A 24,000-nucleotide genomic window follows, 5' to 3' on the forward strand; every position below is an offset into this window, starting at 1 on the left:
ATGATGATGAATGATGAGTGTTTGTGCTGTATCTATGTGTCATTGGGGATTCCATCTCTTACTGAGCCTCATGCAGCTCCTCCATCAAACAGACAGAAACCATGTTCAATACTTACCATCCTGAACACACACACACACACACACACACACACACACACACACACACACACACACACACACACACACACACACACACACACACACACACACACACACACACACACACACACACACACACACACACACACACATACACACACACACACACATATCACACACACACATACACATACACACACATACACACACACACACACACACACACACACACACACACATACACACACACACACACACACACACATACACACACACATACACACACACACACACACACACACACACACATACACACATACACATACACACACACACACACAGTGATTTTTCTACCATTGTAATCCCAGGGTGGGCCACCTAAATTTTCTTTTCGGGCCGCCAAACAGTGTTAAAATAAATGAATTTGAAAATCACTTTCAACTTAAACAACTAAAACATTTAAATATTTAAAGTAAAGTAGAAAAGATAAAGCACCAATATATATTATATTTTATAATTGTGTGGAAGTCAGGAAGTCAGGAAGCAACATCTCAAGACATCAGTCAGGAAGTTAAAACTCCGTCGCAAATGGGTCTTCCAAATGGACAATGACCCCAAGCATACTTCCAAAGTTGTGTCAAAATGGCTTAAGGAAAACAAAGTCAAGGTATTGGAGTGGCCATCACAAAGCCCTGACCTCAATCCTATAGAAGATTTGTGGGCAGAACTGAAAAAGCGTGTTCGAGCAAGGAGGCCCACAAACCTGACTCAGTTACACCAGCTCTGTCAGGAGGGATGGGACAAAATTCACCCAATTTATTGTGGGAAGCTTGTGGAAGGCTACCTGAAACATTTGACCCAAGTTAAACAATTTAAAGGCAATGCTACTAAATACTAATTGAGTGTATGTAAACATATCTACTGTACCTATACATATCTACTGTACATATCTACTCGACATAACTACTCTACATAACTACTGTACATATCTACTCTACATATCTACTCTACATATCTACTCTACATATCTACTCTACATATCTACTCTACATATCTACTCTACATATCTACTGTACATATCTACTCTAACTACTGTACATATCTACTCTACATATCTACTCTACATATCTACTCTACATATCTACTGTACATATCTACTGTACATATCTACTGTACATATCTACTGTACATAACTACTGTACATATCTACTGTACATATCTACTGTACATATCTACTACATATCTACTGTACATAACTACATATCTACACATATCTACTGTACATAACTACATATCTACTGTACATATCTACTCTAACTACTGTACATATCTACTCTACATATCTACTCTACATATCTACTCTACATATCTACTGTACATATCTACTGTACATATCTACTGTACATATCTACTGTACATATCTACTGTACATATCTACTGTACATATCTACTGTACATATCTACTGTACATATCTACTGTACATATCTACTGTACATATCTACTGTACATATCTACTGTACATAACTACTGTACATAACTACTCTACATAACTACTCTACATAACTACTGTACATGGTTTTTTGGGGGGGGGGGCAAAAATGAAAAGGTGTCATTGTGACGAGGGTATAATAACATTAACTATTTAAAACATTGGTTTTGAATCTTTTAAACAACTTTAGTTTGTGTCTTTAGATTTAGAGAAAATAAACAACTAAGTAAGAATTTTTCACTTTTCACTTTTCTCTTGTTGACTTCTGAAACCCCAAACTCTGGTCGGTTTGGTCTGCTGCCCAAGCATTCCTGGAAGTCTTGTGATGTTGAGCCTCTGGGTTTAGAAACTCCGTGGTCTCACTATCACATTTACACACACACACACACACACACACACACACACACACACACACACACACACACACACACACACACACACCACACACACACACACACACACACACACACCACACACACACACACACACACACACACCACACACCACACACACACCACACCACACACACACACACACACACACACACACACACACACATACCACACACACACACACACACACACACACACACACATACACACACACACACACACACACACACACACACACACACACACACACACACACACACACACACACACACATACCACACACACACACACACACACACATACCACACACACACACACACACACACACACACACACACACACACACACACACACACACACATACACACACACACACACACACATCACACACACCACACACCACACACACACACACACACACACACACACACATACCACACACACACACACACATCCACAAAGTCAGGTTTTTAAAGTCTGGTTCAGAGTAAATTCTATAAAGCCGCGACTCTGGGTTGTGAATTATGTAAACGTCTGATTGTAAGTCACTCAGGATAAGAGTGCCCTGCTAAAATGACGACAAAAAGAAATGTAAATGAAATATAGAGATGTTGAAATGCATTGCTATAGTAAAGCTTATAACCAAACCAATATCTCTTTCCACAGAACCACCTGAACTCTTCAGTTCTGCCATTGACCCTAGTACACAACAGTCTCTCAGCACCGTTCAGAATGATTTTCCGTTTTCACCAGAAATACACCCGTCAGTCCTGAAATAACAACCGATTTGAATGGAGACTTTCCATATAATGTTGCCGACGGTTGCTCTGTGGTCTCTCTCTCCTCCTCTCCAGTCTTTAATGGAAGTTCCGCCCACGTTGGTGAAGAGGATGATGACGAGGAGCTGACTCTTATATCTCCCCGTCAGGAAGCCCTTAGTCTAGCCCCAGGGGATAGCTCCACCAGGCCCATCTCTGGACCAGCCCCAGGGGATAGCTCCACCAGGCCCATCCCTGGACCAGCCCCAGGGGATAGCTCCACCAGGCCCATCTCTGGACCAGCCCCAGGGGATAGCTCCACCAGGCCCATCCCTGGACCAGCCCCAGGGGATAGCTCCACCAGGCCCATCCCTGGACCAACCCCCGTGGATAGCTCCACCAGGCCCATCTCTGGACCAGCCCCAGGGGATAGCTCCACCAGGCCCATCTCTGGACCAGCCCCAGGGGATAGCTCCACCAAGCCCATCCCTGGACCACAGCTGGCCCAGTTTCAGTACCACCACACCAAGACCTCCAAGACCTCCAAGAGCATGGACCTGGGTAAGACATATAATACTCTGGTTCACACTTCTCCCATCTCGTAAAGTCCTAAAACTCAACTGTGCATCTGGAAGCCAGTTCCACTGCTTTTTATTCTCCGTATCCCCCTGGTATATACCCCTGGTATACAGTATATCTTTCTCCATATCCCCCTGGTATATACCCCTGGTATACAGTATATCTTTCTCCGTATCCCCCTGGTATATACCCCTGGTATACAGTATATCTTTCTCCATATCCCCCTGGTATATACCACTGGTATACAGTATATCTTTCTCCATATCCCCCTGGTATACAGTATATCTTTCTCCATATCCCCCTGGTATAAACCCCTGGTATACAGTATATCTTTCTCCATATCCCCCTGGTATAAACCCCTGGTATACAGTATATCTTTCTCCATATCCCCCTGGTATACAGTATATCTTTCTCCATATCCCCCTGGTATATACCCCTGGTATACAGTATATCTTTCTCCGTATCCCCCTGGTATATACCACTGGTATACAGTATATCTTTCTCCGTATCCCCCTGGTATACAGTATATCTTTCTGCGTATCCCCTGGTATATACCCCTGGTATACAGTATATCTTTCTCCGTATCCCCCTGGTATACAGTATATCTTTCTCCATATCCCCCTGGTATACAGTATATCTTTCTCCATATCCCCCTGGTATATACCCCTGGTATACAGTATATCTTTCTCCATATCCCCCTGGTATACAGTATATCTTTCTCCGTATCCCCCTGGTATATACCCCTGGTATACAGTATATCTTTCTCCGTATCCCCCCTGGTATAAACCCCTGGTATACAGTATATCTTTCTCCGTATCCCCCTGGTATACAGTATATCTTTCTGCGTATCCCCCTGGTATATACCCCTGGTATACAGTATATCTTTCTCCGTATCCCCCTGGTATATACCCCTGGTATACAGTATATCTTTCTCCGTATCCCCCTGGTATATACCCCTGATATTCAGAAAATCTTTCTCCCATCCCACATAGTACATCTCTCTCAATATCACTCTCTGCTGGTGTTTTTGCAGTGTTTTAATGGGCTTCCAGTTGGGAAACTCTGTCTAACATAGTTTAGCTAAATACTGTACAAAGAGATGGTGTCTCCCTAAATACAAAGAGATGTGGGAGGCTGTTGGCAGCAGCAGGAGAGGGGGAACAACGGTGTGTCCCGTCTCTTTGTACAGCATTTAGCTAAACCATGTTCGGCAGAGTTTCCCAACTGGCAGCCCCTTAAAACACTGTAAAAAAACATCAGCCAATCAGCTCAAAGAGATTTTCATTTTGGAAATCTGTTCTAAAGTATTCATGATTCATGTGATCATACATATACAGGTACATATACATATACAGGTACATATACAGGTACATATACATATACAGGTACATATACATATACAGGTACATATACAGGTACATATACATATACAGGTACATATACAGGTACATATACAGGTACATATACAGGTACATATACATATACAGGTACATATACAGGTACATATACATATACAGGTACATATACATATACAGGTACATATACATATACAGGTACATATACAGGTACATATACATATACAGGTACATATACATATACAGGTACATATACATATACAGGTACATATACAGGTACATATACAGGTACATATACAGGTACATATACATATACAGGTACATATACATATACAGGTACATATACAGATACAGGTACATATACAGGTACATATACATATACAGGTACATATACATATACAGGTACATATACATATACAGGTACATATACATATACAGGTACATATACATATACAGGTACATATACAGGTACATATACAGGTACATATACATATACAGGTACATATACAGGTACATATACAGGTACATATACATATACAGGTACATATACAGGTACATATACATATACAGGTACATATACAGGTACATATACAGGTACATATACATATACAGGTACATATACATATACAGGTACATATACATATACATATACATATACAGGTACATATACAGGTACATATACATATACAGGTACATATACATATACAGGTACATATACATATACATGTACATATACAGGTACATATACATATACATATACAGGTACATATACATATACAGGTACATATACAGGTACATATACATATACAGGTACATACAGGTACATATACAGGTACATATATAGATACAGGTACATATACAGGTACATACAGATCAGGTAGGTTAGTTAATGATCAGCTAGGTTAGTTAAAGACGGTATAGTAATGATCAGGTAGGTTAGTTAATGATCAGCTAGGTTAGTTAAAGACAGTATAGTAATGATCAGCTAGGTTAGTTAGATAGTATAGTAATGATCAGGTAGGTTAGTTAATGATCAGCTAGGTTAGTTAGACAGTATAGTAGTGATCAGGTAGGTTAGTTAATGATCAGCTAGGTTAGTTAGACAGTATAGTAATGTTCAGGTAGGTTAGTTAATGATCAGCTAGGCTAGTTAGACAGTATAGTAATGATCAGGTAGGTTAGTTAGACAGTATAGTAATGATCAGCTAGGTTAGTTAGACAGTATAGTAATGACCAGGTAGGCCAGTTAATGATCAGCTAGATTAGTTAAATACAGTATAGTAATCAGCTAGGTTAGTTAACGACAGTATAGTAATCAGCTAGGTTAGTTAAAGACAGTATAGTAATCAGCTAGTTTAGTTAAAGACAATATAGTAATCAGCTAGGTTAGTTAAAGACAGTATAGTAATCAGCTAGGTTAGTTAAAGACAGTATAGTAATCAGCTAGGTTAGTTAAAGACAGTATAGTAATCAGCTAGGTTAGTTAAAGACAGTATAGTAATCAGCTAGTTTAGTTAAAGACAGTATAGTAATCAGCTAGGTTAGTTAACGACAGTATAGTAATCAGCTAGGTTAGTTAAAGACAGTATAGTAATCAGCTAGGTTAGTTAAAGACAGTATAGTAATCAGCTATGTTAGTTAAAGACAGTATAGTAATCAGCTAGTTTAGTTAACGACAGTATAGTAATCAGCTAGGTTAGTTAAAGACAGTATAGTAATCAGCTAGGTTAGTTAAAGACAGTATAGTAATCAGCTAGGTTAGTTAACGACAGTATAGTAATCAGCTAGGTTAGTTAAAGACAGTATAGTAATCTGCTAGGTTAGTTAAAGACAGTATAGTAATCAGCTAGGTTAGTTAAAGACAGTATAGTAATCAGCTAGGTTAGTTAACGACAGTATAGTAATCAGCTAGGTTAGTTAAAGACAGTATAGTAATCAGCTAGGTTAGTTAAAGACAGTATAGTAATCAGCTAGGTTAGTTAACGACAGTATAGTAATCAGCTAGGTTAGTTAAAGACAGTATAGTAATCAGCTAGGTTAGTTAAAGACAGTATAGTAATCAGCTATGTTAGTTAAAGACAGTATAGTAATCAGCTAGGTTAGTTAACGACAGTATAGTAATCAGCAAGTTAGTTAAAGACAGTATAGTAATCAGCTAGGTTAGTTAAAGACAGTATAGTAATCAGCTAGGTTAGTTAACGACAGTATAGTAATCAGCTAGGTTAGTTAAAGACAGTATAGTAATCAGCTAGGTTAGTTAAAGACAGTATAGTAATCAGCTAGGTTAGTTAAAGACAGTATAGTAATCAGCTAGGTTAGTTAAAGACAGTATAGTAATCAGCTAGGTTAGTTAACGACAGTATAGTAATCAGCTAGGTTAGTTAAAGACAGTATAGTAATCTGCTAGGTTAGTTAAAGACAGTATAGTAATCAGCTAGGTTAGTTAAAGACAGTATAGTAATCAGCTAGGTTAGTTAACGACAGTATAGTAATCAGCTAGGTTAGTTAAAGACAGTATAGTAATCAGCTAGTTTAGTTAAAGACAGTATAGTAATCAGCTAGTTTAGTTAAAGACAGTATAGTAATCAGCTAGTTTAGTTAAAGACAGTATAGTAATCAGCTAGTTTAGTTAACGACAGTATAGTAATCAGCTAGGTTAGTTAACGACAGTATAGTAATCAGCTAGGTTAGTTAAAGACAGTATAGTAATCAGCTATGTTAGTTAAAGACAGTATAGTAATCAGCTAGTTTAGTTAACGACAGTATAGTAATCAGCTAGGTTAGTTAAAGACAGTATAGTAATCAGCTAGGTTAGTTAAAGACAGTATAGTAATCAGCTAGGTTAGTTAACGACAGTATAGTAATCAGCTAGGTTAGTTAAAGACAGTATAGTAATCTGCTAGGTTAGTTAAAGACAGTATAGTAATCAGCTAGGTTAGTTAAAGACAGTATAGTAATCAGCTAGGTTAGTTAAAGACAGTATAGTAATCAGCTAGGTTAGTTAAAGACAGTATAGTAATCAGCTAGTTTAGTTAAAGACAGTATAGTAATCAGCTAGGTTAGTTAACGACAGTATAGTAATCAGCTAGGTTAGTTAAAGACAGTATAGTAATCAGCTAGGTTAGTTAAAGACATTATAGTAATCAGCTATGTTAGTTAAAGACAGTATAGTAATCAGCTATAGTTAACGACAGTATAGTAATCAGCTAGGTTAGTTAAAGACAGTATAGTAATCAGCTAGGTTAGTTAAAGACAGTATAGTAATCAGCTAGGTTAGTTAACGACAGTATAGTAATCAGCTAGGTTAGTTAAAGACAGTATAGTAATCAGCTAGGTTAGTTAAAGACAGTATAGTAATCAGCTAGGTTAGTTAAAGACAGTATAGTAATCAGCTAGGTTAGTTAACGACAGTATAGTTATCAGCTAGGTTAGTTAAAGACAGTATAGTAATCAGCTAGGTTAGTTAACGACAGTATAGTAATCAGCTAGGTTAGTTAACGACAGTATAGTAATCAGCTAGGTTAGTTAACGACAGTATAGTAATCAGCTAGGTTAGTTAACGACAGTATAGTAATCAGCTAGGTTAGTTAACGACAGTATAGTAATCAGCTAGGTTAGTTAACGACAGTATAGTAATCAGCTAGTTTAGTTTGTTAATGCAGAGGTTTTAGGCTACTACATATAAAGTGTTGAACGCGTACTGTATACTCTGAAATCTCCCCACCAAATTCATCTCTATGCGCGATAGTCAACCACTATACTCATTTTCCTCCTCTCTTTAAATACTTTAAAAGAGGGATGATAGATAGAGAGGGGTTTTACAGTGAAGCGGTAGGGAGAGACGGGAGGAGAGGTTAGATGTGTGTGCTCTGCCTGCTGGGCTGTTGGCTAGAGGGGAGAGAAGGATAGAATCAGTGGGAAATAAAATTGAAATGTTGGCGCCGGGCGGAAAGTCATTTTCTTTATGGGTTTGATGTGTCTCATCGCTCTCAAATACACATCGTAAAAACTGAACACTGCAGCACATTTCCACATATTACCTGAGGATGACCCTATTAACTCTCTTCTATCGACTCCCTCCCTCCACCAGAGAGAGAGAGGGATGAGACAGAGGGAGGGAGAGGGATATACAAGAGAGGGGAGGGAGGGAGGGGGAGAGGGGAGGGGGAGAGGGATATACGAGAAGGAGGGAGAGAGGGAGGGGGAGGGGATATAGAGGGAGGGAGAGAGGGAGGGGGGGGGGAGAGGGATATACAAGAGAGAGGGAGGGAGATAGGGAGGGAGGGAGGGGTAGGGATAGAGGGATATACAAGAGAGGGGAGGGGGAGGGAGGGATATACAAGAGAGGGGGGAGGAGAGGGAGGGAGGGAGAGAGAGGGGGAGAGAGGGAGGGGAGGGATAGAGGGATATACGAGAGGGAGGGAGAGAGGGAGGGGGAGGGATATGCAAGTGAGAGGGAGGGAGATAGGGAGGGAGGGAGGGGTAGGGATAGAGGGATATACAAGAGAGAGGGAGGGGGAGGGAGGGATATACAAGAGAGGGGGAGGGAGAGAGGGAGGGAGGGGAGGGATAGAGGGATATACGAGAGGGAGGGAGAGAGGGAGGGGGGGAGGGATATGCAAGAGAGGGGAGGGAGATAGGGAGGGAGGGAGGGGGAGGGATAGAGAGGGATAGAGGGATATACGAGAGGGAGGGAGAGAGGGAGGGGAGGGATATGCAAGAGAGGGAGGGGAGGGAGGGAGGGGGATATGCAAGAATGAGAGGGAGGGAGGGAGGGAGGGAGGGAGGGAGGGTATAATTTTTCACTGAATGCAGCAGATTGACACTTCATTGGGTTCCCAGCAGCATAGACTGACACAGAGCTAGATGACTGTCCTCACCTCCCCTATCATTGGGTTCCCAGAAGCATAGACTGACACAGAGCTAGATGACTGTCCTCACCTCCCCTATCATTGGGTTCCCAGCAGCATAGACTGACACAGAGCTAGATGACTGTCCTCACCTCCACTATCTTCTGCCTGTCTCTCCCCTCTACAACCATGGAGCTAGAATGATGTAGTTGAAAGATATGAACAATGGTCCATCCTGTCTGGAACTTGGGGGATTGGTGATGGTCTTTTTTTTGCTCCTGAAATATCCTATATTATCAGGTTAGTGATCTGTTATGGTTCTGGAAATATCCTATATTATCAGGTTAGTGATCTGTTATGGTTCTGGAAATATCCTATATTATCAGGTTAGTGATCTGTTATGCTACTGGAAATATCCTATGAGTTCCAACCCAACTTTGTTATTTAGGTACTTTTATCATGTTTATCTTTACTTTTACTGTACACAAAGTTCATAATATTATCCCATATGACCTCCAAGCACTTCTGGACATCAGCTTGACAGTTACTAACATTGATTTTGACTTGAAATATGACTCTAACCCCTGAGATGTTCCACTGTTCATACCGGACCCTATTCCTATGTTCCATGGTCTACCAAAACGCTGTAGGCGTCAACGCGGGAGACGAGGTGAAGTCCTAGCGACATTGAGGCGAAGAGAAAACGAAACGGGTTCTCCCCTCCGTTCTATTGGCCAAATGTCCAGTCACTGGAGAATAAGATGGATGTGCTTCGTTCAAGAGTCTCCTACCAGAGGGACTTGGAAAAGAGGCTATATGATATGTCTGACTGAAACGTGGCTATATGATGTGTCTGACTGAAACGTGGCTATATGATATGTCTGACTGAAACGTGGCTATATGTGTCTGACTGAAACGTGGCTATATGTGTCTGACTGAAACGTGGCTATATGATATATCTGACTGAAACGTGGCTATATGATATGTCTGACTGAAATGTAGCTATATGATATGTCTGACTGATACACGGCTATATGATATGTCTGACTGAAACACGGCTGGATGATGACGCTACGTACGTAGTACTCGGTGGATTCTCCATGCAGCGGCAGGATCGGACGACGGCTTCGAGGAAAACTAAAGGAGGTGGTGTGTTATTTCATGAAACGACAACTGGTGTGCTGCTTCCAGTGTGAAGGAAATCTCCAGCTTTCGATCACCTGATATAAAATACTTCTGGGTAAGCTGCAGACCCATTTATCTACCAAGAGAGTTCTCATCTGTAATTATCACTGCTGTCTACAAGTCAACACCATTCTGGAACTCAACAAACTGTATGGAGCCATAAACAAACAAGAAACCTCTCACCCAGAGGCAGTGTTTCTGTTGGATGGGAGACTTAAAACCGTCCTACCTCACCTCTACCAACACGTCTCCTGCCCCACTAAGAGTGATACATCTCGAGACCACCTTTTCTTCTACCCACAGAAACGCATACGAATCCCTCCCACGGCCTCCCTTTGGTACATCTGACCGGGACTCCGTTCTCCTGCTTTCTGTTTACAAACAAAAGCTCAAACAGGAAGTGTTCCGATGAAGCGAAGGAAGTGGTCTAGACTGTTTTGCTAGTACAGACTGGGATATGTTCCAAGGATAGACGACATCGTCCCCACAGTGACTATTAAAGCGTGTTCCCGACCAAAGACCTGTAATTACAGACAACATCACTCTGGGCATTAGGTCATTACCTCTGGGCATTAGGTCATTACCTCTGGGCATTAGGTCATTACCTCTGGGCATTAGGTCATTACCTCTGGGCATTGGGCCATTACCACTGGGCATTAGGTCATTACCTCTGGGCATTAGGTCATTACCTCTGGGCATTAGGTCATTACCTCTGGGCATTAGGTCATTACCTCTGGGCATTAGGTCATTACCTCTGGGCATTAGGTCATTACCTCTGGGAATTAGGCCATTACCTCTGGGCATTAGACCATTACCTCTGGGCATTAGGTCATTACCTCTGGGCATTAGGTCATTACCTCTGGGCATTAGGTCATTACCTCTGGGCATTAGGTCATTACCTCTGGGCATTAGGTCATTACCACTGGGCATTAGGCCATTACCACTGGGCATTAGGTCATTACCTCTGGGCATTAGGTCATTACCTCTGGGCATTAGGTCATTACCTCTGGGCATTAGGTCATTACCTCTGGGCATTAGGTCATTACCACTGGGCATTAGGTCCATTACCTCTGGGCATTAGGTCATTACCTCTGGGCATTAGGTCATTACCTCTGGGCATTAGGTCATTACCTCTGGGCATTAGGTCATTACCTCTGGCATTAGGTCATTAGGTCATTACCTCTGGGCATTAGGCCATTACCACTGGGCATTGGACCATTACCTCTGGGCATTAGGTCATTACCTCTGGGCATTAGGTCATTACCTCTGGGCATTAGGCCATTACCTCTGGGCATTAGGTCATTACCTCTGGGCATTAGGTCATTACCTCTGGGCATTAGGCCATTACCTCTGGGCATTAGGTCATTACCACTTACAATGAACGAGACACGGAGACGTGGACAAGATATCGGCCTCCGACGAGACGTCAAACATGCAAAAGAAAAGGTGGGAATCCTGTTACACGGACTGCTCGTTGTATCTGTATTTCTTTGTAACGGATTACAAAGAAACCCCCCCAGACATTAGTGACACAGGACTTCCAAATGAGCTCAATGGCTTTGATTATTTTCCCACCTCTCCCACACTAACTTGACAAAATTCAAACTTCCAATGCTTTTCTTTCATTATTAATTTTGGCGGACTGTTCATTGTTGGCATTTCCTGCCTAAGTTTGCTAGCTTTGCCAAAGAAGTAACCATTAAAATAATTGGCAACATCAAATGGTTTTGTGATGAATAAGCCATCTGATATGATGAAAGATGGAGTTGTCTTTCTGCCTCAAAGTATTCCAAAGTTTACATCGCATACAAGCCTTTCACACGATTTAGATACTGACTGATACTGCTAGCACTGTCTGTCACGATTTAGATACTGACTGATACTGCTAGCACTGTCTGTCACGATTTAGATACTGACTGATACTGCTAGCACTGTCTGTCACGATTTAGATACTGACTGATACTGCTAGCACTGTCTGTCACTGATTTAGATACTGACTGATACTGCTAGCACTGTCTGTCACGATTTAGATACTGACTGATACTGCTAGCACTGTCTGTCACGATTTAGATACTGACTGATACTGCTAGCACTGTCTGTCACGATTTAGATACTGACTGATACTGCTAGCACTGTCTGTCACGATTTAGATACTGACTGATACTGCTAGCACTGTCTGTCACGATTTAGATACTGACTGATACTGCTAGCACTGTCTGTCACGATTTAGATACTGACTGATACTGCTAGCACTGTCTGTCACGATTTAGATACTGACTGATACTGCTAGCACTGTCTGTCACGATTTAGATACTGACTGATACTGCTAGCACTGTCTGTCACGATTTAGATACTGACTGATACTGCTAGCACTGTCTGTCACGATTTAGATACTGACTGATACTGCTAGCACTGTCTGTCACGATTTAGATACTGACTGATACTGCTAGCACTGTCTGTCACGATTTAGATACTGACTGATACTGCTAGCACTGTCTGTCACGATTTAGATACTGACTGATACTGCTAGCACTGTCTGTCACGATTTAGATACTGACTGATACTGCTAGCACTGTCTGTCACGATTTAGATACTGACTGATACTGCTAGCACTGTCTGTCACGATTTAGATACTGACTGATACTGCTAGCACTGTCTGTCACGATTTAGATACTGACTGATACTGCTAGCACTGTCTGTCACGATTTAGATACTGACTGATACTGCTAGCACTGTCTGTCACGATTTAGATACTGACTGATACTGCACTGTCTGTCAGCTGCTACTGTCTGTCTGTCACGATTTAGATACTGACTGATACTGCACTGTCTGTCACAGCTCTGTCACGCTGAGGTAAAAACACGTCTGTCACGTTCTGGCTCTTGTTCCAGAACCTGTCCTTGAACCTGGCACGTGTGTCCACGTTCCTGTGGTCCATTTTCAGTGCTCAGGGTGAACCCTCAGACTTTCATCTCATGTGAGATGATGCACCATCCACAACCATGTTACTCCGCCTTGATTGTCGCCAATCTTGGTGTTCTTTGATTCAAATGATGTCCTCTCTCAATGATACATCTTGTTGCCATCTTGTGTTGGGCTGTTTCACCTCATGGAGCACAACCCCCTTCAGGTCCTGGGATCTCGTTTTATTAGTTGCCCCAGTCAAAACCAAGCTATTTACTCAACTGGTAGAACCATTGTTTTTTTTAAAAGAGCCTTCACCTGTGGTGAGCAGACACATGCACATTTGGTCTTTGTCATGGTAGCTAGAAAGGTGGTTATGCCGTTGTTTTGCAGGGCTCTGGCAGTGCTCCTCCTGCTCCTCCTTGCACAAAGGCGGAGGTAGCGGTCCTGCTGCTGGGTTGTTTTTTACAGCCCTCCTGTGTCTGTAATTACCCCTCCTCTCAGTTGGCCTTGTGTCTGTAATTACTCCACAGTCCTTGGGTCTGAATGTCCTCTCAGGGCCTTGGGTCTGTCTCCTCAGTTGGCCTTGCTGTAATCCATGCTCTGGGCCTTGGGTCTGTAATTACCACTCCTCTCAGTTGGCCTTGGGTCTGTAATTACTCCTCAGTTGGCCTTGTGTCTGTAATTACCCCTCTCAGTTGACCTTTGTCTGTAATTACCACTCCTCTCAGTTGGCCTTATGTCTGGTTGGCCTTGTGTCTGTAATTACCCCTGTAATTACCCCCCCCTCTCAGTTGGCCTTGTGTCCGTCCATCCCTCTCAGTTGGCCTTGTGTCTGTAAATACCATCCCTCTCAGTTGGCCTTGTGTCTGTAAATACCCCCTCTCAGTTGGCCTTGTGTCTGCAAATACCCCTCCCCCCTCCCAGTTGGCTTCTGTAATTTCCCCCACCCCCTCTCAGTTGGCCTTGTGTCTGCAAATACCCCTCCCCCTCCCAGTTGGCCTCGTGTCTGTAGTTGGCCTTGTGTCTGTGTCTGTGTCTGTAATTACCACTCATTTAAACGTAACCTGAGCAGGACTTCCCTGATTACTCTCCTGCCTGGTCTGAAATCCCCCTCCCTCTCCTTGGCCTTGTGTCTGTAATCTCCTCTCACTCATTTAAACGTAACCTGAGCAGGACTCCCTCTCCTCTCCTGCCTCTCCTCTCCTCTCCTCTCCTCTCCTCTCTCTCTCTCCTCCTCTCCTCTCCTCTCCTCTCCTCTCCTCTCCCTCTCCTCTCCTCTCCTCTCCTCTCCTCTCCTCTCCTCTCCTCCTCTCTCTCCTCTCTCTCCCCTCTCCTCTCCCTCTCCCTCTCCTCTCCTCTCCTCTCCTCTCCTCTCCTCTCCTCTCCTCTCGTATGTCTTGACTTTGTGGCCTCTGTGTGTTTTGTTTCCAGTGGCAGATGAAAGCAACGTGGGATCACTAGCAGGCCACAGGTCAGGTGAGGAATGCCCAGTAGATTAGAACATGACCAAACACTAACACAGTGTTATGCTGATGGAGACCCACCATATTGAGCCTTGAGGGCCCAAGCTTGGTGCTCTGATGGATGGGGCCGGCCCTGGAGAGGCCCTGCATGCTGACTGACACGAGGACCTCAGACACTGGCCTGGCAGACAGGAAGTCTAGATCATCCCAAATAGTTGTGTGTAGTAGTGTGTAGTAATGTGAAGGTGTGTGTAGTAGTGTGTAGTACTGTGTAGTAGTAGTGTGTAGTAATGTGAAGGTGTGTGTAGTACTGTGTAGTAATGTGAAGGTGTGTGTAGTACTGTGTAGTAATGTGAAGGTGTGTGTAGTACTGTGTAGTAGTGTGTGTGTGTGTGTGTGTGTATAGTAGTGTGTAGTAGTGTGTAGTAATGTGAAGAGTGTGTGTGTAGTAGTGTGTGTGTATAGTAGTGTGTGTAGTAGTGTGTAGTACTGTGTGTGTGTGTGTGTGTGTGTGTGTGTGTGTGTGTGTGTGTGTGTGTGTGTGTGTGTGTAGTAGTGTGTGTGTGTAGTAGTGTGTGCGTGTAGTAGTGTGTGTGTGTGTAGTAGTGTGTGTGTGTGTGTGTGTAGTGTGTAGTAGTGTGTGTGTGTAGTAGTGTGTAGTAGTGTGTGTGTGTAGTAGTGTACATCAGTCTGACTCGAGTCACACATTTGATGACTTGAGACTTAAATTGATAGAAATTAAAATAACTTGAGACTTGACTTGATGCCACAAGACTCGGGACTCGATTTTGACTTGAGACTGATGACTGCAAATGATCTGTCCAGGATGTGTCATGTTTTGTCACTCATTTTGTAGCACAGAGTTTCCGTGGATTCCTCTCCACGCAGCCCGAGACAGTATCCATGGCATCGCTCTTGCAAAAAAAAAAATGTGCAACAGATTGGCTAGTGAAACGCACGCTCGGCCCTCTGATTGGACCAGCAAACTGTCAATCAACACAGGTCTGTTGAGCTAGCAAACAGAATGTCTATTTTGATGTACATCTATAGAATCCGGTGTAGCGTAAATGTCAAATTTCAAGTGTCCAGGAGCAGTGACATCATCAGGTCTGTGGCTTCAAGTGTCCACTAGCAGTGGCATCATCAGGTCTGTGGCTTCAAGTGTCCACTAGCAGTGGCATCATCAGGTCTGTGGCTTCAAGTGTCCACTAGCAGTGGCATCATCAGGTCTGTGGCTTCAAGTGTCCACTAGCAGTGGCATCATCAGGTCTGTGGCTTCAAGTGTCCACTAGCAGTGGCATCATCAGGTCTGTGGCTTCAAGTGTCCACTAGCAGTGGCATCATCAGGTCTGTGGCTTCAAGTGTCCACTAGCAGTGGCATCATCAGGTCTGTGGCTTCAAGTGTCCAGGAGCAGTGACATCATCAGGTCTGTGGCTTCAAGTGTCCAGGAGCAGTGACATCATCAAAACTTGACTTTGCATTTCACTTAGAATGCACAATGTGGACTTGACTCGGGTCTCGACCCATTCATCTTCAGACTTGACTCGGGTCTCGACCCATTCATCTTCAGACTTGACTCGGGTCTCGACCCATTCATCTTCAGACTTGACTCGGGTCTCGACCCATTCATCTTCAGACTTGACTCGGGTCTCGACCCATTCATCTTCGGACTTGACTCGGGTCTCGACCCATTCATCTTCAGACTTGACTCGGGTCTCGACCCATTCATCTTCAGACTTGACTCGGGTCTCGACCCATTCATCTTCAGACTTGACTCAGGTCTCGACCCATTCATCTTCAGACTTGACTCAGGTCTCGACCCATTCATCTTCGGACTTGACTTGAGACTTGCTTGTGACTACACACTAAACACCACTACACACAGTGCTACACACTAAGCACTACTACTCACATTACTACACACTAACCACTACTACACACAGTACTACACACTAACCACTACTACACACTAAACACTACTACACACAGTACTACACACTAAACACTACTACACACAGTACTACACACTAACCACTACTACACACAATACTACACACTAACCACTACTACACACTAACCACTACTACTACACACTAACCACTACTACACACTAACCACTACTACACGCAGTACTACACACTAAACATTACTACACACAGTACTACACACTAATCACTACTACACACAGTGCTACACACTAACCACTACTACACACAGTACTACACACTAAACACTACTACACACAATACTACACACTAACCACTACTACTACACACTAACCACTACTACTACACACTAACCACTACTACACACTAACCACTACTACACGCAGTACTACACACTAAACATTACTACACACAGTGCTACACACTAACCACTACTACTACTACTACACACTAAACACTACTACACACAATACTACACACACACACACACACACACACACACACACACACACACACACACACACACACACACACACACACAAAAGTGGGACAAAGTCACTATTTATTTGAATCCCCGTAGTGGATGCTAGGTAAATGGGAATGAGCGTATGTAAACATTTACCACTAAGACAGTCATGCAAGTATCTCAAAACGCAGTTCTGTCTCTGTTGCTGTTAGCAAGAAGCTTGATCTTGTAAGCTAACATTAGCCACTTAGCTAACATTAGCCACGTAGCTAACATTATCCACTTAGCTAACATTATCCACTTAGCTAACATTATCCACCTAGTTAACATTATCCAGTTAGCTAACAATAGCCACTTAGCTAACATGATCCACTTAGCTAACAATATCCACTTAGCTAACATGATCCACTTAGCTAACATTATCCACTTAGCTAACATTATTCACTTAGCTAATATTATCCACTTAGCTAATATTATTCACTTAGCTAATATTATCCACTAAGCTACTATTATCCACTTAGCTAACATTATCCACTTAGCTAAAATTATCCACTTAGCTAATATTATCCACTAAGCTAATATTATCCACTTAGCTAATATTATCCACTTAGCTAACAATAGCCACTTAGCTAACATGATCCACTTAGCTAACATTATCCACTTAGCTAACATTATTCACTTAGCTAATATTATCCACTTAGCTAATATTATCCACTAAGCTAACATTATCCACTTAGCTAACATTATCCACTTAGCTAACATTATCCACTTAGCCAATATTATCCACTTAGCTAACATTATCCACTTAGCTAACATTAACCACTTAGCTAACATTATCCACTTAGCTAACATTATCCACTTAGCTAATATTATCCACTTAGCTAACCACCAACCCAACTGAAGAGAATTCCAATTCATCCCAAAGGTTTGATGGGGCCGAAGGTGTTTGATGGGGCCGAAGGTGTTTGATGGGGCCGAAGGTGTTTGATGGGGCCGAGGCCAGGACTCTGTGCAGGCCAGTCAAGTTCTTCCATGCCGATCTCGACAAGCCATTTCTGATTGGACCTCGCTTTGTGCACTGGGGCCTTGTCATGATGAAACAGGAAAGGGCCTTCCCGCAAACTGTTGCCACAATGTTGGAAGCACAGAGTCTTCTAGAATGTCATTGTATGCTAGTGTATAGTAGTGTGTGTAGTGGTGTTTAGTGTATAGTAGTGTGTATAGTAGTGTGTGTAGTAGTGTTTAGTGTGTAGTAGTGTGTATAGTAGTGTTTAGTGTATAGTAGTGTGTGTAGTAGTGTTTAGTGTATAGTAGTGTGTGTAGTAGTGTTTAGTGAGTATAGTAGTGTGTGTAGTAGTGTTTAGTGTGTGTAGTAGTGCGTGTAGTAGTGTTTAGTGTGTAGTAGTGTTTAGTGTGTATAGTAGTGTGTATAGTTGTGTTTAGTGTGTATAGTAGTGTGTGTAGTAGTGTGTGTAGTAGTGTGTGTAGTAGTGTTTAGTGTGTAGTAGTGTGTATAGTAGTGTGTGTAGTAGTGTTTAGTAGTGTGTAGTAGTGTGTAGTAGTGTGTGTAGTGTGTGTAGTAGTGTTTAGTGTATAGTAGTGTGTATAGTAGTGAGTGTAGTAGTGTTTAGTGTATAGTAGTGTGTGTAGTAGTGTTTAGTAGTGTGTGTAGTAGTGTTTAGTGTGTAGTAGTGTGTGTAGTAGTGTTTAGTGTGTGTAGTAGTGTGTGTAGTAGTGTTTAGTGTGTAGTAGTGTGTGTAGTAGTGTTTAGTGTGTAGTAGTGTGTAGTGTATAGTAGTGTGTGTAGTAGTGTGTAGTAGTGTTTAGTGTATAGTAATGTGTGTAGTAGTGTTTAGTGTATAGTAATGTGTAGTAGTGTTTAGTGTATAGTAGTGTGTGTAATAGTGTTTAGTGTGTAGTAGTGTGTGTAGTAGTGTTTAGTGTATAGTAGTGTGTGTAGTAAATGAAATCAAATCAAATCAAATTTTATTTGTCACATACACATGGTTAGCAGATGTTAATGCGAGTGTAGCGAAATGCTTGTGCTTCTAGTTCTGACAATGCAGTAATATCCTACAAGTAATCTAACTAACAATTCCAAAAAAACTACTGTCTTATACACAGTGTAAGGGGATAAAGAATATGTACATAAGGATATATGAATGAGTGATGGTACAGAGCAGCATAGGCAAGATACAGTAGATGATATCGAGTACAGTATATACATATGAGATGAGTATGTAAACCAAGTGGCATAGTTAAAGTGGCTAGTGATACATGTATTACATAAGGATGCAGTCGATGATATAGAGTACAGTATCAACGTATGCATATGAGATGAATAATGTAGGGTAAGTAACATTATATAAGGTAGCATTGTTTAAAGTGGCTAGTGATATATTTACATCATTTCCCATCAATTCCCATGATTAAAGTGGCTGGAGTAGAGTCAGTGTCATTGACAGTGTGTTGGCAGTAGCCACTCAATGTTAGTGGTGGCTGTTTAACAGTCTGATGGCCTTGAGATAGAAGCTGTTTATCAGTCTCTCGGTCCCAGCTTTGATGCACCTGTACTGACCTCGCCTTCTGGATGACAGCGGGGTGAACAGGCAGTGGCTCGGGTGGTTGTTGTCCTTGATGATCTTTTTGGCCTTCCTGTAGCATCGGGTGGTGTAGGTGTCCTGGAGGGCAGGTAGTTTGCCCCCGGTGATGCGTTGTGCAGACCTCACTACCCTCTGGAGAGCCTTACGGTTGAGGGCGGTGCAGTTGCCATACCAGGCGGTGATACAGCCCGCCAGGATGCTCTCGATTGTGCATCTGTAGAAGTTTGTGAGTGCTTTTGGTGACAAGCCGAATTTCTTCAGCCTCCTGAGGTTGAAGAGGCGCTGCTGCGCCTTCCTCACGATGCTGTCTGTGTGAGTGGACCAGTTCAGTTTGTCTGTGATGTGTATGCCGAGGAACTTAAAACTTGCTACCCTCTCCACTACTGTTCCATCGATGTGGATGGGGGTGTTCCCTCTGCTGTTTCCTGAAGTCCACAATCATCTCCTTAGTTTTGTTGATGTTGAGTGTGAGGTTATTTTCCTGACACCACACTCCGAGGGCCCTCACCTCCTCCCTGTAGGCCGTCTCGTCGTTGTTGGTAATCAAGCCTACCACTGTTGTGTCGTCCGCAAACTTGATGATTGAGTTGGAGGCGTGCATGGCCACGCAGTCGTGGGTGAACAGGGAGTACAGGAGAGGGCTCAGAACGCACCCTTGTGGGGCCCCAGTGTTGAGGATCAGCGGGGAGGAGATGTTGTTGCCTACCCTCACCACCTTGGGGCGGCCCGTCAGGAAGTCCAGGACCCAGTTGCACAGGGCGGGGTCGAGACCCAGGGTCTCGAGCTTGATGACGAGCTTGGAGGGTACTATGGTGTTGAATGCCGAGCTGTAGTCGATGAACAGCATTCTCACATAGGTATTCCTCTTCTCCAGATGGGTTAGGGCAGTGTGCAGTGTGGTTGAGATTGCATCGTCTGTGGACCTATTTGGGCGGTAAGCAAATTGGAGTGGGTCAAGGGTAGTAGTGTGTGTAGTAGTGTGTAGTAGTGTTTAGTGTATAGTAGTGTGTGTAGTAGTGTTTAGTGTATAGTAATGTGTGTAGTAGTGTTTAGTGTATAGTAGTGTATAGTGTATAGTAGTGTGTATAGTAGTGTGTGTAGTAGTGTGTATAGTAGTGTGTGTAGTAGTGTGTATAGTAGTGTGTGTAGTAGTGTGTATAGTAGTGTGTATAGTAGTGTGTGTAGTAGTGTGTGTAGTAGTGTGTGTAGTAGTGTGTATAGTAGTGGGTGTAGTAGTGTGTGTAGTAGAGTGTGTAGTAGTGTGTATAGTAGTGTGTGTAATAGTGTTTAGTGTATAGTAGTGTGTGTAATAGTGTTTAGTGTATAGTAGTGTGTGTAGTAGTGTTTAGTGTATAGTAGTGTGTGTAGTAGTGTTTAGTGTATAGTAGTGTGTGTAATAGTGTTTAGTGTATAGTAGTGTGTGTAGTAGTGTTTAGTGTATAGTAGTGTGTGTAGTAGTGTTTAGTGTATAGTAATGTGTGTAGTAGTGTTTAGTGTATAGTAGTGTTTAGTGTGTGTAATAGTGTGTGTAGTAGTGTGTGTAGTAGTGTGTGTAGTAGTGTGTATAGTAGTGTGTGTAGTAGTGTGTATAATAGTGTGTATAATAGTGTGTGTAGTAGAGTGTGTAGTAGTGTGTGTAGTAGTGTGTGTAGTAGAGTGTGTAGTAGTGTGTGTAGTAGTGTGTATAGTAGTGTGTGTAGTAGTGTGTGTAGTAGTGTGTGTAGTAGTGTGTATAGTAGTGTGTATAGTAGTGTGTGTAGTAGTGTGTATAGTAGTGTGTGTAGTAGTGTGTGTAGTAGTGTGTGTAGTACTGTGTAGTAGTGTGTGTAGTACTGTGTAGTAGTGTGTGTAGTAGTGTGTGTAGTAGTGTGTATAGTAGTGTGTGTAGTACTGTGTAGTAGTGTGTGTAGTACTGTGTAGTAGTGTGTGTAGGTAGTGATGATGTTGTCTCACCCCTGGAGGTCTGGTAACTGAATATGTTTTCAACAGATGGGCTCTGCTTGTTCAGCTGCTCTTCCTGCATCTCTCTTTCTGACCTAATTTCCTACAAACTTAGTTACTGTGTGTGTGTGTGTGTGTGTGTGTGTGTGTGTGTGTGTGTGTGTGTGTGTGTGTCAGGATTTCAGGTAGCCGGGTCATTTTATTATTTTTAATAAGGAATAAATAACATTGTTGCCGGGGCAAATTGACTGGGACAAAAACAACCCTTTCGCAAAATGATGCTTCTTCATTGATCAATACGTTTGACCCTCATGCTTATTGGTCTATCGGTTCATTTGCATAATTTTAGTGGGATTTAATTGGACCTTGTGTATTGGCGCTAGTCGTCATTTATCTTATCTATCACACAGCATACAGAGCTTATTCTTTGTGGAATATCGTTTGTCAGACAGCGCTATGCTACTGCAGCTCCTCAGGTCCTCAGCTCCTCAGCTCCTCAGGTCCTCTCAACTCCTCAGCTCCTCAGGTCCTCAGCTCCTCAGCTCCTCAGCTCCTCAGGTCCTCTCAACTCCTCAGCTCCTCAGGTCCTCTCAGCTCCTCAGCTCCTCAGGTCCTCTCAGCTCCTCAGCTCCTCAGGTCCTCTCAACTCCTCAGCTCCTCAGGTCCTCTCAGCTCCTCAGCTCCTCAGGTCCTCTCAGCTCCTCAGCTCCTCAGCTCCTCAGGTCCTCTCAGCTCCTCAGCTCCTCAGCTCCTCCCATTCACCGATCAAGTGCATAGGCATCGGTAGGCAGGCTATCGGCGTACCACTCACCACTTTACAATGATCTGGAGGCCTTGCTTCAAAGTAGCCAAACATCAGACCATAGAAACGTAGAGGGAATGATTTGTTCCTCCTAATATGGTAACAATTATACCATTGAAAACATTTTGGTTTTCATATCAACTTTCTTTCAATTGTCTAGAAGCTAAAGGCACAATCCTATAGTTATATGAACAACCCGTTCTAGTTGTTACGTCTTTAAGACAACAGGATCCGCAAGTCTGAAGGGTTGAAGAACAAGAGAGCAAAACCAGCGATACAAATACATTCCTTACAAATGGAAAACTATTTGTAGCAATTATATGAAAAGGGAACAACATTCCCAATGCTTTCCTTGTCACTAATACCATTTATATAATATTAATACCATTTATATAATAATACCATTTATATAATAATACCATTTATATAATAAGAATACCATTTATATAATAATACCATTTATATAATAATAATACCATTTATATAATAATAATACCATTTATATAATATTAATACCATTTATATAATAATAATACCATTTATATAATAATAATACCATTTATATAATAATAATACCATTTATATAATATTAATACCATTTATATAATAATAATACCATTTATATAATAAGAATACCATTTATGTAATAATACCATTTATATAATAATAATACCATTTATATAATAATAATACCATTTATATAATAATAATACCATTTATATAATATTAATACCATTTATATAATAATACCATTTATATAATAATAATACCATTTATATAATAATAATACCGTTTATATAATAATAATACCATTTATATAATAAGAATACCATTTATATAATAAGAATACCATTTATATAATAAGAATACCATTTATATAATAAGAATACCATTTATATAATAATAATACCATTTATATAATAAGAATACCATTTCTATAATAATACCATTTATATAATAAGAATACCATTTCTATAATAATACCATTTATATAATAAGAATACCATTTATATAATAATAATACCATTTATATAATAAGAATACCATTTCTATAATAATACCATTTCTATAATAAGAATACCATTTATATAATAATAATACCATTTATATAATAAGAATACCATTTCTATAATAATACCATTTATATAATAAGAATACCATTT

At 41.6% G+C, this 24,000-nt stretch overlaps 1 protein-coding gene across 9 annotated transcripts in view; it reads left to right on the top strand.

The window, feature by feature from the left end:
* Nucleotides 1–24,000, top strand: part of pard3bb (par-3 family cell polarity regulator beta b) — a 359,080-nt gene that overhangs the window by 237,858 nt on the left and 97,222 nt on the right. For 6 of the 9 annotated variants that reach the window (XM_042320041.1, XM_042320039.1, XM_042320044.1 and 3 more), the window contains 2 exons: nt 2,836–3,300; nt 15,047–15,091. In XM_042320041.1, the coding sequence (XP_042175975.1) occupies nt 2,836–3,300; nt 15,047–15,091 (510 nt within the window). The remainder of the gene's footprint in view (nt 1–2,835; nt 3,301–15,046; nt 15,092–24,000) is intronic. The other 3 variants (XM_042320046.1, XM_042320043.1, XM_042320042.1) reach the window with 3 other exon arrangements.

This window comes from Oncorhynchus tshawytscha, linkage group LG03, assembly GCF_018296145.1.
Source record: "Oncorhynchus tshawytscha isolate Ot180627B linkage group LG03, Otsh_v2.0, whole genome shotgun sequence".
Taxonomy (NCBI): Eukaryota; Metazoa; Chordata; class Actinopteri; order Salmoniformes; family Salmonidae; genus Oncorhynchus; species Oncorhynchus tshawytscha.